General features: G+C 33.8%; 1 protein-coding gene across 1 annotated transcript; it reads right to left on the reverse strand.

Moving 5' to 3' along the window:
* Positions 1–14: 14 nt before the first annotated feature.
* On the reverse strand, positions 15–13,641 carry LOC149078877 (DNA damage-regulated autophagy modulator protein 1-like). Its single transcript, XM_089241063.1, has 7 exons — positions 13,479–13,641; positions 8,473–8,626; positions 4,910–4,977; positions 4,608–4,780; positions 4,263–4,434; positions 2,991–3,082; positions 15–2,029 (listed from the first exon to the last, which is right to left on the reverse strand). Exons 1-7 carry the CDS (start codon positions 13,561–13,563, stop codon positions 1,835–1,837), a joined length of 939 nt encoding a protein of 312 aa, XP_089097189.1. The 5' UTR covers positions 13,564–13,641; the 3' UTR covers positions 15–1,834.
* Between the last annotated feature and the right edge of the window lie 3,191 nt (positions 13,642–16,832).

Consider the following 16,832-nt stretch of genomic DNA (forward strand, 5'->3'; position numbering starts at 1 on the left):
CGACACATAAATTTGATAAAATAATTATTTTAATATTAAACAATAACATTAGACAAAAACATACAATCACAACATGTGAGTGGTATGACGAACATTGTACATATTGAAGAAAAAACTTAAAATACGTCACAAAGCAAGTAATAATGGCAAATGTACAAATCATAGCTAATCATAATTATCGTGACACAACAACTACTGCTTGAGAAATAAATAGGGAGCATTGAGAGAGAAGCATCGATATAGCATGTTGTATCTTTGTGTAAAAGAAAAACTCGCATTTCCTCTATTACATGCGCATACAGGGTGTCCCATAAATTCGTAAATTGCTTTGAAATTCTTAAAAATTGAAGGAATCGGTATATTTGAATGTGGTTTGCGGAAAAAGTTATTCTCACGGAAAAGGGATTTTATTGGTACCAAAAAAGAAATTAGTTAAATTATTGTCAGTTGAGAGTGTTTCACGTCAGTCCGGCAGGAGTGATTGGACCCGAATTTTTCTCCAATCTTTTCTGCGTCCGATACGTTCTCAAAGCTTTGGGGATTCTTGGCTGAGGTAAAACATCTTCATCCACAGATGGTAACATCACGATGAAAACCAAATGGTTGCTCCAGTAACAGGAAAATTCAAAAATGAGCGGTCAATTGTACGCCCTGCACTTCATGAGACTGATTTGCATATTTCCAGTGATTTGTTTCCATGAAGCGTCCTCTATCAACAAAAATTTGCATTAAGCTTTTTTTCTGTACTCAAAAGAAGTCCTCGTTCGCGAGAATAACTTTTTTGCAAACCGCATTCAAATGTACCACTTTCTTCAATTTTTATGAATTTTTAAAGTATTTACGAATTTATGACACCTTGTATATTTCTCTCTATGTGTACATAGTGCTATTTGAAATTGAAATGAATGTAGGAAAAGAAGAGGAAAATTTGAAAAGAGAAATAATGTTTTACATTGAATTCGCCAGCATGAGATTGATACATAGAACATTGAAATAACTTTTGACTAGATAGAAAAACTGTTTTTTTCTGTCCTTTCCGATTATTATGATGACGATGACCATCGATGGAGCATGAAAAAAACAAAAGAAAATATTTCATAGGCCCATCGACATACTAAATAATTAGCACTGTGCTATTAGTATGCAATCATTAGGCTTGAATTCAGTGCTAATTTTTGATAAGAAAAATAATATGGGTACTCTCTATACGGGCTGTCTTACCAAGTTGAGGAGCCCTTGAGAATTTTTAGACCAAATTGAATTCATTGAGTCCCCCCCCCCCCAAGGTCCCTTCAATGTTATATTTAACACAAGTACAGTGTATCTAAAAATCTATACTTTATATAATTTAATAATTTGGAAATCTCGGTTGACTCATACGTTAAGAAGTCAATGCTCAAAATGAAGATGTTACTACACAGCAACTTCTACTCTTCAACATAAGGAAAACAATTCATTATTCAGGGTAGTGGTTCTTAACCTGCGTTCCCCGGGCCCCTTCAGGGTCCTCGGAAATGTCGGGTGTTTATGATCTTTGATAAGAAAAAAATTAAAATATTTTTTTAATATTAGCATATGCTGTATCCTGTGAAGGGGTCCGTAGCTTTTATATCATTGACAAGGGGAGAGGTGTGTCCCCGAAACGAGTTTTCTTGGTATGGGGTTCCGGGCAATACAAAAGTTTAAGAACCCATAATTTAGGGGTATCATAAATTAGTTACATAATTATTGAATTACTCCATAGATATTGATAATTCTATTCTGCATGAATATCACAGACAGGCTTCTTCTTCTACTTTTCACCACAAAATCTAATTTTTCATCTAGGAATTTTTCATATCTTGCTAATGTTGCTGATGTTTCCTAGACTGGCTAATGATATCCTTCTACCGCTGACCAATGTTCTGAAAGTGATCGCGACGGAAATCTTCTGTCCTTCGCTGTAAAATGTGAAGAAATACGCGGCTTGCATGAACACCATCAGCCATTCACAGATCGCGCTTACGAGTGGACTTGGTGGAATTTGTTGCTGTATATAAGAGAAAATAGAATTTTCCCATCAATTGACATTGCCCAAATATACACAATTATTGTCGAGAATTTCCAAACGTATATATTGAGCATGACATATAAATTTCCAGTAAATTATTATCTTAAAATAATTAAAAAAAAAAATTTCTGACGTTTAACCGTATATATATATGTTGGTCTATCTACCAAGGGCTTGTGTTTTAAAACATAATTTTGGAGGCTTGTGGCGCTTACACTGACGTAACGAGTACGTTAATTTCTGTCTCAAAAACACTATTCTTACGATATGGTTATGAACATTTTACAGTTAACATTCAAAGTACAATTCATTCAAATATCACATATAACATTCAAATTTGAATTAATTAATTAATGGTCCATCGCCATGGCAATTTATTACCGACTGAGTTGTGCCGGAAGTGTGAGTGTGTGTGTACCTAACAGCCTAAGTGCATATATGGTGTTGTGCATCAATTAGTGCTGCCATCTATATATACTTTGACCACTGCCGCCCTCTAGAAGAAATAAATAATATGTAACCGCGAGAGAAAAACGTTCATTGCCCATTAGTTTCAGCTATATTTATACTGAGAAAACAATTTTTAATGTATGTCATAATATATATATTTAATAATGAAATAATTGCTGAATTTTTCTGCCGCAAGTATAAAAGCATATCAACCGGTATACACCACAAAAATGAACAATATACGACATCATACCATATATTATTAATTTTCATGCTACATGCAGGTTTCAAACCGTAATAGATGGTTTTGTTTTTATTTGATAGGTGGTAGGGCGAATCCTCTCAGCTTAACTTAGTTTCTCAATGTATAATAATAGAATATAAATATACATAATGTAAACATGAAGTATGATATAAATCAGTTATTTCCACAAGTATTAAAAGGTTGAGGAACACTGCTATGTATAACCTTAAAAGTCAGATCACTTACTTCAGCATTCTTCTCATCCATAGTATAAAGCAGGCCAGGCAATCTTTCTTTTGGTTTCATGGCATCCATAGCTTGGAGTCGATTCCACGAGGCTATTCATTTTAGTTAAGGATAATGCCTTATAAACTGATATTAACACATCACAGACTCCAAAAATCACAAATACTAACAATTACAGGAAAAACGCTGTTAATCGAAATGCTTATCAAAATCACAAAGATCCTAAAATGAAATAAAATAACCACTAGAAAATCAGCAAGAGATAATTTTCAAAATTCATAGGATTTAAAATTTCGAGTATTATAGCCTATACAATTTTTTTCTACAGAAATTTTAGTCTGGAAAAATTAGTCATTATTAAAGTCATTCTACTAACAAAACGCTTATGATTTAAAAAAAAAAATATGTATATATATATATAATTACGGACAGGAAAGAATGCAAAGAATTTTACAAATTCTTTGAAAACATTTATTTGAATTTAATAAAACTGTATAAGATGCCCCAAATTGTTTGCACGGCAGATATCTCCACAACCGTTGACTTTAGAGACATATATTTCAATTAAAGAAAGTTTTCAAATGACGGGCAGTTACTTAAAGTCTTAAAGTGTGTTAAAACTTAAAAATCACTGAAATGTAGATTTCACTCTGAAAAGTCATTTGCAAAAAATTTCTTACTTCTGATTGCAATATTTACCGAAATATTAAATATATAAAATCACTATATTTCAGCAACTATATAACTGTGTTTGCATGTTTTCATTGGCTGAAAATTTGCCATTGTTAAGGATTGTATACAAATAGAATGAACTCGAACATTTTCTTTATTTTATTCACAATAAATGACAATCACATTTTCCAACAATTATTTTCACAGCTACAGAATTTTTAAAACTTTGAACTTAATTTACATTTGGCAATTTGTGAACTACGCCCTCAATCATCGACGACAAATGCTGAAAACTTCAAAATCAAATACCCCCGTTAATATTGCATTAAAAAATATGCATTTTTATGTGAATAACTTCTCAGAGTCGCATTTACATTTCACTAATTTTAAGTTTTAGCACACAGGAACTACATTAAAAGTTAATTTTTTTTAAATAACTTTTTACGTATACGAACACTTGTTAAATTTAAGACATTTTGAGTAACTTCATGTCATTTGAAAACTCTGTAATTGAAAGCATGTTTCTAAATTCAACGGTTCAAGAGACCTATGTGCAAACAATTTGTGACAGTCTGTATATTAAGCGGTATAAAAGGATACACAAAACGAAGCAGATGGCTGAGGTAGCGAATAAGATTCCTCTGAGAAACGCTAAGCGCTTGCTTTCATCGCAAAAGAATACCGTCAGTGACATCTGGAACATGAGATACAAGGCTCCAAAGAAAAAAAGCAGGAATGCTCCCAACATATGAGGAAACATGCCCGATGACTCCTGAAAACGTATCGGTTGTTAAAAGTTGCACAGTAGGATTAAATTACTTTATACTTATAATCGTCAGAATGTGTACTTTAGGTAGAATGTTTCTGGCAATTTTGAAATGGTGCGACCGAGTGATTTTTGCTCACATTAAACTTTCAATAACACTGGGCCTATCTTCAACTTACCCAATCTTTTGACTCCAAGGGCCATTCTATGGGATACGAAGCGAGTATAATCATTCCGACGAAAGACACGACCCCGGACATGATACCAGTCTTGTTGAGAATATTGGCTCGCCAGTCTTGGTTCTCATTCTGACTGCTTACGTACACGTAACGCACCAAGACAGTCATGAAACCTGAAATATTTATTGATAGTGGATAGAGATTACTAAAAATTTAAAAACAAAATGAAACTTCTGGTTTATTTCATTATATGGGCGAAAAATAAATTGAATTAATGTATTAGAAAAATTTCAGAATCTTACCGAAAATGGCAGTGAGAAACAGCGCCAAGTTAAATATTCCGTTTTCAGGATCCTGACTACCTATTTGACTGTAATATGGTTAGAAAAAAAGACATGAATATACAGTATAATGATAAATACAAAGCTCTATCACGAATGAAGAACTTCGAACATTCGATATTTTTCTTTTCTTTTTTATATTATTCTAAAATGGGAGAGTTTCAAGAATTTTGTAGGGCGCATATTTAACTCCTCTCGCCTCGAATTATTTTCGAAACGTTGATCTCAGAGACATATTTTCAATTAGAAAAAAAGCATCCAAATAACATGTATACCTCAGATACGTCATTCAAATTGCAAGCAGATGTATAGTTCGAAAAAATAATTTTTTATACATAAACTCGGTTTCCAAAAATCCAATTAAAAAGTTGTTTCCCTTGTCTCTTCAGAGGGTAACGAAGAAAATTCCAAGTTCGTAAGTGCAATATTCACAGAGATAATTGAATCCAAAACTCCGAGAAAAGGACAGCGTAAACTAACGGACAACGCTTCTGTCCCTCGTTTTTGCTCAACTTTTCCTCGATTTTTGAATTCAAATATAGCAGCGAATATTGTACTTAGAAACTTTTTTTTTTTGTTGGCCTGAGGAGAGACAGTGCGGCCACTTTCTTATTGGGTCTTTGAAAAAAGGGCGTCCGTATAAAAAGTTAATTTTTATTTTATTTTAATGACTATACAACCTCTCGCGATGTGAAGGACGTATCTGAAGTCTATATATACACGTTATTTGAATAATTTTTCAAGATGGAAGTATGCTTCTAGAATACTTCGCCAGTAATTTGCGACGAGAGGAGTTAGCTATGCGCCCTGTGTAGGTTTTGTTATTTTGGGTTTAAATTCTCTTTCGTTATGAAATAAATTCAACATTCAATGTTATGGGAAGCAGAGGATGAACTAAGTATTAGCCTAACGGAATTAAAAAATTGCTTATAGACTTACATCACAAATTACATATTTTTAACTCAAAGAATACTTATTGCATCCTCAAGCACAGCTAATGTTGAAATATTGTTCAGTTCTGATATCTCAACATTCAAAAAGCACATTTCTTCTCATATTTTTGAGAATTTAAAATTCCATTAATTTTAGAAAAATGGAAATATACAAATGCCACAACAGGCAAATTGCGAATTTGGTGGTGAAATGCCTCATATCTGGCAGTGGTATAAGCACTTTTTGGAGATCAATGCACAGAATTGAAGGGTAAATTCGCATGAGATCCTTTTAAAGTATAGTGGGATTATTTCTGTTCCATCTTAGGCCGGTCGTCCCCTGGACGCTACTACGAGCGAAAACAAGTCGCATGTAGTAGTTTCCATTGGATGACCAGCCTTAAAGTATGTAATAAAAAGAATATCAATATCTACTCTAAGGGCCCGGGAACGCATAGACTTGATAGTCATGGTTTGGGTGTCAGCTATTCTATTTGTAGAAAGAATAAAGGCTTTCTTCTTCCAGAAGAATTGAAGTCGCTCGCTGTCATGATGAGAAGTTAGTTAAGGGCTAAGCAATAGTTGTCTAGTGCAGTGGTTCTTAAATTTTTGTCACCCGCTACTCCCTCTACGAATTCATGATTCATCTGCTCCTCCCTCTAGTTACTTCCGTAAATAGATATTTTCACTTATGAAAGAAAAACTTCAAAGCATATATAGGCACACAAATCAATATCTCCAGCTCGCCACAACTCCCCTGACGAAGGCTGGCGACACACACTTTGAGAAACACAGGTCTAGCGGGATATCAACTTCCAGCCATTTCACCCACAAATGCGGAGGACATCCTCAATAGTTTTGAGAGCAGAGTCACTGTCACCTGCTTGGCTATCCAAAGCCCAAAAGTGAATGAGTTTAAGACTCACTGATTACTGCATTTCTAAAGAAACTGAGGAAAACATTCATAAGCTGAACCAAACTGAAGATAAAGAGATCAAAGCGACTCCGATCCCGTAACCACTGAAAATGACCATCGCTGGTGTAGATGAAACGTCTGAAAGTTCAAAAATTGCACTTTTGCCCGGAAATATCTTCTAATCCCAACTAATCTTTGCAAAAGGAATAGGTGTTGGATATATTCAAAGGAAAAGACACACAAAAGAAGACCTAGAGAAGCGGCGAATGACATTTTTTTTTTCCTTTTTCGTATAGAGAGTATCGCAGATGATATCAGATAATCAATAGCAAACAAGACACAAATGCAGCACAGAGAGAGATAGAACAGCATCAGATTTTACATACACCTGTAGAGCTGTGAATAGAAAGAGAAAGAGTTATAGATATACTTCAAGGAAAAAAAAAATTCAACAATTTCAAGAAATTAGAAAATAAAATTTCGGAATGCAGTTTTCAATAAAGCAGATTAAAGTAAATTATTAATAGAGGGGAAGGGAAAGACATTCATGAAAGAATTGATTCAAATTTTGTTTGAATTTTTATTTACTACCATCTGGTTTTTTCGGAGAACATTGAAATTGCAATAAATATTCCCGTACAGTCCCAATACATCAGAACGTTCCGGGAACGAATTTCGAAGTAGAAATTAGCTGTTAATCATACACCGAGCATTTTATAGGACTCTGATTTGCTTTCACGTCTTTTGACAAAAAGTGGAACAAATTTTTTTCTGAAGGGAAAAATTCCCCCCCCCCTATTTATGAGAATAACCTTTTTCAAATCGCATTCAAATAATACCAACGCTCTTTTACTCTTTTTAAATAAATTTTTAACCCTCTAAGTGGCACAGCAAAAATCATTGAACAGTCTTCAAAATGCCATATCTATTTTAATCGAGTAGGCTTTCTTCCGATTTTCAGCAGGTGCAAAGATAGCGGCATAGGGAAAAACGTTCCATTGAGAAATCAACTTTACAAAATATCTAAGATTGTCAATATTAAATTAAGACACTTTCAAACAGTCGAGATATCTCGTCAATGCAGCTCAAACGGTTAAACCACTTATGAATTTATTGGACACCCTGTATCATGACTTTCATGGAAATGTATATAAAGGATTTTTATTATTCCCCTTTACACACTACGACCATTAATTGGACCTTTTTCTCTAAAATTAAAAAGTTTCAGGAAAATGTTTGTGAAATGGCTTTTATTAATTGGAATTCGGAGAGGGGGATAAGTTAATAATTGTGGTGTTTAGGGTAAAAAATGCGTGAATACAATTGTATATTTTTAATGCTTTATGAATGATACAATCACAATTTTCTAATGATATTCAATAATATCTAATAGCAACAATGTTTTGAAAAATCGAGTCATTAAAAAAGTATGTGAATGGTATTCCAGAGCATTCCAACGTATAAAAAATGATCTTATTTCATCGAGGATTCGAGTTTTTCTAAATTTTAATGCAATGCAAGAAAAATTGAATAAAAAACTTCTCTAGTAATTAAACGGTTTCGAAACTTCATTTTAGATCAGCATTCACTAATGAAATATAATGAGGGAACTTTCGATTAATTAATGAACACACTACACCGCTGCAGAGTTAAATTTCGAAAGAATTTCGACTCACCTTATCAATGGTAAAAGTGGTTTTACGTGTCCGGTAACGAGAGCAATTGTATAAGGCACTAGACACGCTACGAGTATTAGTAATCCACAAATGACAGCAAATTTTCCACTTTTCCTCCAGCCACATTGCATGATACGAACATGGCGGGAAAAATCTGTTCGTGAAATTCAATAATTAGTATAAGTGTTTTAATCTTCAATGTATCGATTGTATGATTTTATAATTCATGTGAGAGAAAACAAGATCCGTCCACATGTAGCATATTATAAAATAAAAAGTTCATCAATTGCAAATTTAATTAATGTAATTATTATATAATTAAATATATTTTTTAATTTTTTTACATTTTAAAAGTTCACAAAACTAAAACATTTTATAAATTTTTATGAATTAGAATTTAATGCGGTTTTAAAAAAGTTGTTTTAACAAAGAAAAATTTTTTTTATAGAGAAAAATATTTAGTTTAAATTAATGTCGACAGAGGACACTGCATGAAGTAAGTCACAAAATTCCTACCCAGAACCTTTTTTCAATCTCTTCTGCGTTCGAAATACTCGTAAAGATTGAGCTGGTGATGGCCGAGGTAAAAGAACTTCACCCAACAGAGCTTTATCCACCAATGTCAACATGATAATAAAAACCTTATGTAAGCGCCAGTAACAGGAAAATTCAGAAATGGGCTTTTTATCTACACCTAAATTTTAATCGTACACCCTACATTTTATAGGATTCTGATTTGCATATTTCCAGTTACTAGCTTTCATGCAGCGCCTTCAATCGACAAAAATTTCAACTTTTTTTTTCTGCAAAAAAAAAAAAACTCTATGAGAATAACTTTTTTCGCAAACCGCATTCAAATATACCAACTCCTTCAATTTTTTATGAATTTTTTAAGTATTTACGAATTCATGCGACACCCTATGCTTCATGTAATATATTGGTACATAGTGTGAAAAAAATCTTAGAAGCCATTTCTTCGACTTTATTCTGTTTTTCCTTCTAATTTTTTCAATATTAATTAGAAACAATTTTTCTCTCATAGCGTTATATTGAAATTTTTGTCGCTATACACCTTTTAAAAATTTTGAATAAAAGGTAGACCATAAATAATAGTGAATGAATACAGTTGTGTATATTACATATCTCATAAAAACTTATACTCTATATATCAAAACGTGAATCGGCTTTACAAAAAAAGGCTCATGCAAAAAGCTTTATCTTTAAATGTTTAATAATTATTTTCAATAACCTGAATTGAAATCACAATTCTATGAAACTATTCAGAAAAATTCCACGATTTATTTTTATTGTGAAATATATCAAATGAAAAAAATTAACTTATTTATAATATTTTGAAATAATTTTAATTTTTAAGAAAAATATGTTATTTTTTTTGTTTCTGTTTCTCTTGTTTTCCTTGACAGTTTTATTTTTTTCCCCCCGCTCGTATGCATAAAACTTCTAGAAACTGACAGTCGAGGGAAACGAAGAACTCAAAGTCATTTATATTTAACGAAATATTGAAATATAACGTAAATGATAATTTAACCTTGCGGTCAGAGTTTCCGAATCCTGTCACGTACAGAGACTGAAAAGTTTTCTCGACTTCTTTCCCCATATCGACTCATACGAAAAACTGAAGTATTACCTATATTACTATTTAATTTCTCAAATTATATTTTCTACTTATGTATATTTCCATAATTTTCAGAACATTCATGAAAGTACTGTATTTCATCTTAATCTATTGACGTTTTTTCTCAGAATAGAAGAAGAATAGGAATAAGTTAATTTTGAGATTGTGCAAACAAATTAAAATCATCGAAATGGTTCATGACCAATGAGGTTTTGGATGTAAATTCTAAATTATGAAAAAAATATTAAATAAAATATAGAGTTATTTAGTTATATTGCCATTTCAATTTGAACAAAATTGATTGTATATTTCATTTCATCTGGGATCACACTAGTTTTTGTCGAATTTGAGTTTGTATTTGTTCGAGTAAATTTGACTGAATAAATTTAGTATTTGATTAAAATTCGTATGGAGCGTTTCTCATTTCAATACTTCATCACATTTAAGTTGATACAGTATGTTATCATTGCTATCAATTCATATTACACATGAATCATTTCTTTCATTTAAGAAAAGTCGATAAAATGTTTCATAGTTCATATGAGGTAAATACAGTATATCGTATTTATCGGCCTATCTGCCGTGGTATTTACGTTTTTGAAAACACTGTATATTTGTAGAAGCTTGCGGTTCCTACAAAGATACGGTGCCCAAGTCGACTTTTGTTTAAAACAATAAGAAATCTCCAAGAAATTTACATCGAACAATAACACTGTATAACATTTAAATATCACGGCTAATCAATTTGCATTTAAACTCTTCATAATTGGTTTTAATGTTGGTTAATGTTTTTTATTTATCTAGCAGTTTCTAATAAAATTTTAAGAGAATGCAAAGAAACAAAAACTAACTGAAAACTAAATTTCATTCTGGCACCACCATTGATGCGGCGCTCAAACTCGGGAACTTTTTTTTCCACTTCGATCTTTACTCTAAAAAATTCGGTAGTAAATATACAGGGTGTCCTGTAAGTGCTTGAACGACCTTTATCTGATCAACCGTCCGTCGTAGAGGTATGATTCCGATTTAAAAAATGCTGAACAGTCGTTCAAAAATTACCCCGTACCAGTTTTGAGATTGAAAATACAGTGTGAAAGAAAATAAAAAGTCTACATTTTTATACGGTCCCCCTGTGCTCTAACTTGTAATTAGAAAGTTGTTTCCCTGTCTCTCCTGATGCCAACAAAAGAAGTTCCATGTTTCTAAGTGCAATATTCACAGAGATATTATATATATGTATATATACTATGTAGAATTCGAAAAACGGAAGAAATTTGGGGGAAAGAACAACGTTAAATTCCGGCAAAACGGTTTTTCCTCACTTAACACTGTTCTTTCCCAAATTTTCTCCGTCTTTCGAATTTGAATATCTCTTTGTGAATATATAGAATATTACACTTAGAAACATGGAATTTTTTTTTTGTTGGCATCAGGAGAGACACGGCATCAACGTTCTAATTGGAAATTAGAGCACAGGGGGAGCGTCTAAAAATTTAGATTTTTTTTATTTAGTTACACACTATATTTTCACTCATGATAGGGTAATTTTTGAGCGCCTGTTGAGCATTTTTTAAAGTGGAATCATACCTCTACGACGGTTGATGAGATAAAGGTCGTGCTATAGCACTTGAAGGACAATGTATAATAAACAATAATTGATATGATTAAGAAAAATAAACTATAAAGAAACTCGGTACGAACTTTTTATGTGATATAAAAAAAATATGATACCGTATTTTTTTCCTGCGTTTAATCCGTGAGTTACAGGTTAATCGTAAAAGCGGCACAGCATAAATCACTGAACCCCTTAAAAAATGCCGTATATTTTCTAATGAAGTAGGCTTTCCTTCTGATTTTCAGCAGGTGCAAACTAAGGAGCGTAGCAATGGTTCTCAAAGTTTGCGTCGCGGCTCCTCGGAGCGTCGCAACGAGCTGAATATACAGACAAACTCGATTATAATTACTTCAGTTGTAACGACACCTCGGCTATAATGTCAACAATTGGTGATTCTGACATTCCCATAAAAAATAATGTTGATGAACCTTGCTTATATAACGTCCATGAAAAGCAACCATTTCGGATGTGATGACAAATTTTTCGTCATTTTTGTTTCCGTTTCAATGACGTCTTCCCAAGAAATTATCAAGACTAGAGCTGGTCACATCAAGGGAATGTTCGTTTGTTGTTCTACTTATACATGACTTAACGTTGACAAAAAGATTTGTTGCATGTTCGAGGCTCCGACATTAATCACTATACGAATCATTTCCGTATTTTGCCCTTTCAGACTATTTCAAAAAAAAGCCCCCTTTTTTTGCAGCGAAGCCTGCTTTATTCTGGCACTACCATCATTGAGTATAGTTCTCAATCTTTACTGGAATCAGAAATTAAGTTAATTTGCATAATATATTGCTTTAACACGAATATGACTATAAGTATATATTCTCATATTTGCCAAGTTCATTTTTGCCCCCCGATCTTGCTGTAGCCTCGTGATTCTCGTCAACAATTTTTCGTAAGCAATATTTGGCAATGGCGCCGATGTTTGGCACAATGTTTGGCGAGATTCGATCATGTCCCGTATTAATTAACCTAGTTTCTCGTATTTTCTAGATCAAATTAGCGACCTTCATCGTTAAGAAATTAAAAAATTGGCGCATAGTTTTTGATTGCCTGTGATTATGTTTTTTGTCAAAAAAGGTCTTAGAAACGTCCTCCTCTGTTTTAACGACGCCTTGGTTACAACGATAAAATTTCGCGGAATCTTCTATTTCGTTATAACTCAGGTTGACTGTATTGATGTGTATGCCTATTTACGCTTTCAAGTGTTTGTTTTATGAATGCACAATATCTACTGAACTATTCTGGGGAGCCGCAAATGAACCATGAGAAGGGCAAGAGAGCCGTTAGTGAGAAAAGTTTGAGAACCACTGCGATATAGAGAAGAGTGTTCCATTAAGGAATCAATGCTAAAACGAGAGGCTTCCAAGGAGGCGAGATATCTCGTCATTATCGCTTAAACGATTAAAAAATCTAACTTTCTTGGTGAGGATTATATACCGATTTATATTATCAACACAGCTTCTTTCTTAATAACTTAGATTGAAAAAAACAACTAGATATTTTTTCAAAACAATTCGTGAAAATAATTTAAAAAATATATAAGAGAGGGCACATAGATTCGAGTAGAAGAAATGGATATAAAAAAAAAAAAAAATTGGGTCCATCCTCCCATTCTCTCCTATTTGGAGATTGGTGGATTATACAATGATATCTTTCTCGAAATAGTGAAACTCACATGAGCGGTTTACACGCAGGAATTTACGGCAATTTTATATGTGACAGAGTAGTGGTTATGATTGTACTTACGGGCGAAAGGCTGTCTTGGAATTTCGAATCGTATATGAGGAACAGATGCACTTCGAGAGGATTTCATCGCTGATTTCTCCATCATTGATGATCAATCTATCTCTCCAGCTGGAATTTACGACAGGACCAAGCTGTTGGTTAGAATGAACATTAGTTACTAACCAAAAACCACTCTGGTTTCTTTACTCACGAGTGGGAAGAGAAAAAAAAAAGGAGTCGCGTGAAGATTAAGAAAAGAATAATAATGATAATACGTATCGTGACAGATTTGTTTCAAGGCAGGCAGCGGCGGTTTCCATGTTATTTTATTTTAAGGTCACTCTTTAATATATATTTTTTTTCTCTTGCTAATGACCCGGCGAGGCCGAATGTTTAGGGTCAACAAACGCCTCGCGTTGGTGAGAGTTTTTCTCATTTTACCATCTCCCGTTCCTTTGAATGTAACGTCTTCCGAAGGCCGAAGACTGCCCGGCTCCTGCTGGAGTAAAAAACAACGCATAGGAATGTACCTGTCAAATACCACCTGCGATAAAAAGATTTCAACTTTGAGGGAAAAACCTCGTTTAATTTCGTATGTGAAGCTTCGAATATGTGTATGGGACCTTACCTCTTTCCTCTAGTTCACAAAACCAACGTATATTTTTATTCATCTATTTCAGACGACTTCTTGGGAAAAGGTCGAAGGACGCTAAACGCTTCTCCATAGAAAAAGAGACTCTTTTTCTCTTTCTCATCATCATCATAATTTTCATAGAAATATGATTCGAAGGTTGAATAAGGCTGTAACTCATTTGAAGTCAGTTTTTCCGTTTGAATTGTTTAAATCGGTGTTCTTCAACAGCTGGATCGCGGGCCGGTGCCGGTACGTAGGAATTTCCTACTGGTCCGATAAACATTTCGAACAATTTATATAGCACTGCAAAATATTAGATTTAATAAAATATAGTATACCGCCTTCATTATTGGTCTTAATCTTTGTCTTAGCCGTGAGAAGGTCTGCGAGGAATTTCTCCGCTTTATTTATTTTTCGCTGGTCCGCAAATAATTTCTGAAATTTACGGGTTTTTTTATAGCCGGGGGTTGAAAATTATTTCCCCCGATTTATTTTTGTGGTCGGTCTGTAAATAATTTCTCCCATTCATTTTCTTTTGCCAGTCCGCAGACCCCCTTCTCTTTTTCTCTTTTTTTAAAGAAAACTGGTTCAAATAGCATTACTGATTGAAAACTGAATAGGATCAATGTCCAGAAATGTCCAAACAAGATCTCATATCAGTTATCATTATTTCATTAATCCTGTGATAACATATGAGGAGCTTATTTCCTAAAGGGATCATTTCCAATTTCGCTAAATTTGCAGTAGAAGTAAAAAGGTATACCTTCGGAATACGTTTACTTTACAAAAGTCGAAAACAGAACAACAGATAGCATGTAGGAATGGTGAAAAGAATATTTGAATATTATGTTTCTTGATCAACATTTGAGAGAGTTATCCACATTTGAATTTCGGAAATGAAATTTTTGTAAATTATATTTTGAAAGCAAATGAGTGGAAATCTTAGTTTTTGATTAAAATTTGAGCTGGTCAAAGTCTGAAAAATTGGAAATTTCTACGTCATCTGTTCATTCCAGAAGGTGTTACCTAGCTCAGGAAGGTACCCTTACTGTCCTCTCGTCATTATCATGAGAAACACGCTCATTCTACAGTGGAATCTCCCATAACGGACACTCCTCTTAGTGGACAACTCCCCTGACGGACACAATTTTGAATTATATCGGAGGAACTCAATGTATCTTACTATTCATTAACGGACAGTTCTCGTTAGCGAACAAAATTTTCGGTTCCCATGGATGTCAGTTATCGAGAGGTTCGTTACCAAGAGATGAAAAGTACCGAAATGTATGAAAAAGGTGGACTGTTCCCGTTTGATAGAAACAACTAACTTTACACATTGTAATTTCTACTAAAATATTCCCGTTTGAATAACCCCTGTCACATAATCTGACAGAGCTTATCGCAAAGATTCATAAACCGTTAAAAACTGCATTTCGAAAAAAAGTGGAAATTTTCCCTTTGGAAAAATATGAATTTGAAATGTCACTTGTACCATTATTCTACATTGAAGGGATGGCAATGCGTTTGACTCCAACCTAATAAAGGGTTTTTGACTGAAATTCAATAAATAATTATGAATATACAGTTGACACTCGTTATAATGACACCCCCCCCATTCTACGCAAAAAGGTTATATTGTATGGTCATTATACTGAAAGTTTTGAAAATAAATGAAATTCGAATTCTTGAGAAAATCCCATATTCGGAGAGGAATTTGTTATAATGTAAGTACATGTTAGCAAATGAAAATGTATCAGCTTGAAAAATGTTTTTGTTAATTTCTTTGCAGTAAAAATGAGTGGGATGGATCCGATTTCGGACGTTGTAATGTGAGTGGGTTGTTATATTGGGTTGAAAATAGCGCAAGAATTGCGTAAAACTTGGGACTTATCGTACCGGTCGTTATAATGGAATTGTGATTATAACACAGTCGCGTAATAACGAGCTTCGACTGTATTGAATATTGATTTTAGAAATTATTCGGAATAAATTTAAAATTTCTTATTATGCATTTCTTCTTATTCATTGGTAATAATGTTGAATAATGATGATCTTCTGTTCATTGATAATTTTTGTCGCACCACGGTCATTTTCTGCGCGCGGGGGCTAATTGGACCGGGACCTACAATTTATTGCCGATTCCGAACGGCAATAAATGTTTTTTATACTCATCGAGAGGTTGGTGCGCTAACCCCTCGATGGGGAGACTCCCTGCGGTAGCAATTTTTTGCTGTGGTCATGTCGCCGTTTTTGTTTTACCCTTGTGTCAGGAAAACTTTCTGACACGGACGAACCCGTTTATCGGACTCGCGACACCTCTAAACATCCTTTGGTACTTTAGGCGAGTATCTTACCGACCGGGCTACCGCACCCCTCTATGCATTCGTAAAATAAAACAAAATCAAACAAGTATAATATATTAATACTCATCAAATGAAAAAGGCCTCTATATTTTACATCGTTTCTCAGAAAAAAAATTCCTTAATCTTTTCATTACAGTGAGATAGATGGCTTTTTTTTTCAGCCCGAGATATCAAGGAAACAGTTATTTTCCGGATATGATACTGAGGTGAACTCGGAAAGAAAAGTCATCATGTCTCCGCCGGGACTCGAACCCAGGCCCTCTTGCATACCGGGCAAGCATGCTACCATATACACCACTGGAGACACATGACCCTGTCTTCCTTCCTTCTTTCACGCACTGTGGCGTGAGGCGCTGAAGTAGAGGCATTAGTAGCCTA

This window comes from Pholcus phalangioides, unplaced genomic scaffold (assembly GCF_987345545.1).
Source record: "Pholcus phalangioides strain wild (caught in Gottingen) unplaced genomic scaffold, Ppha-v1.0 ptg000013l_1, whole genome shotgun sequence".
In the NCBI taxonomy this organism is placed as follows: Eukaryota; Metazoa; Arthropoda; class Arachnida; order Araneae; family Pholcidae; genus Pholcus; species Pholcus phalangioides.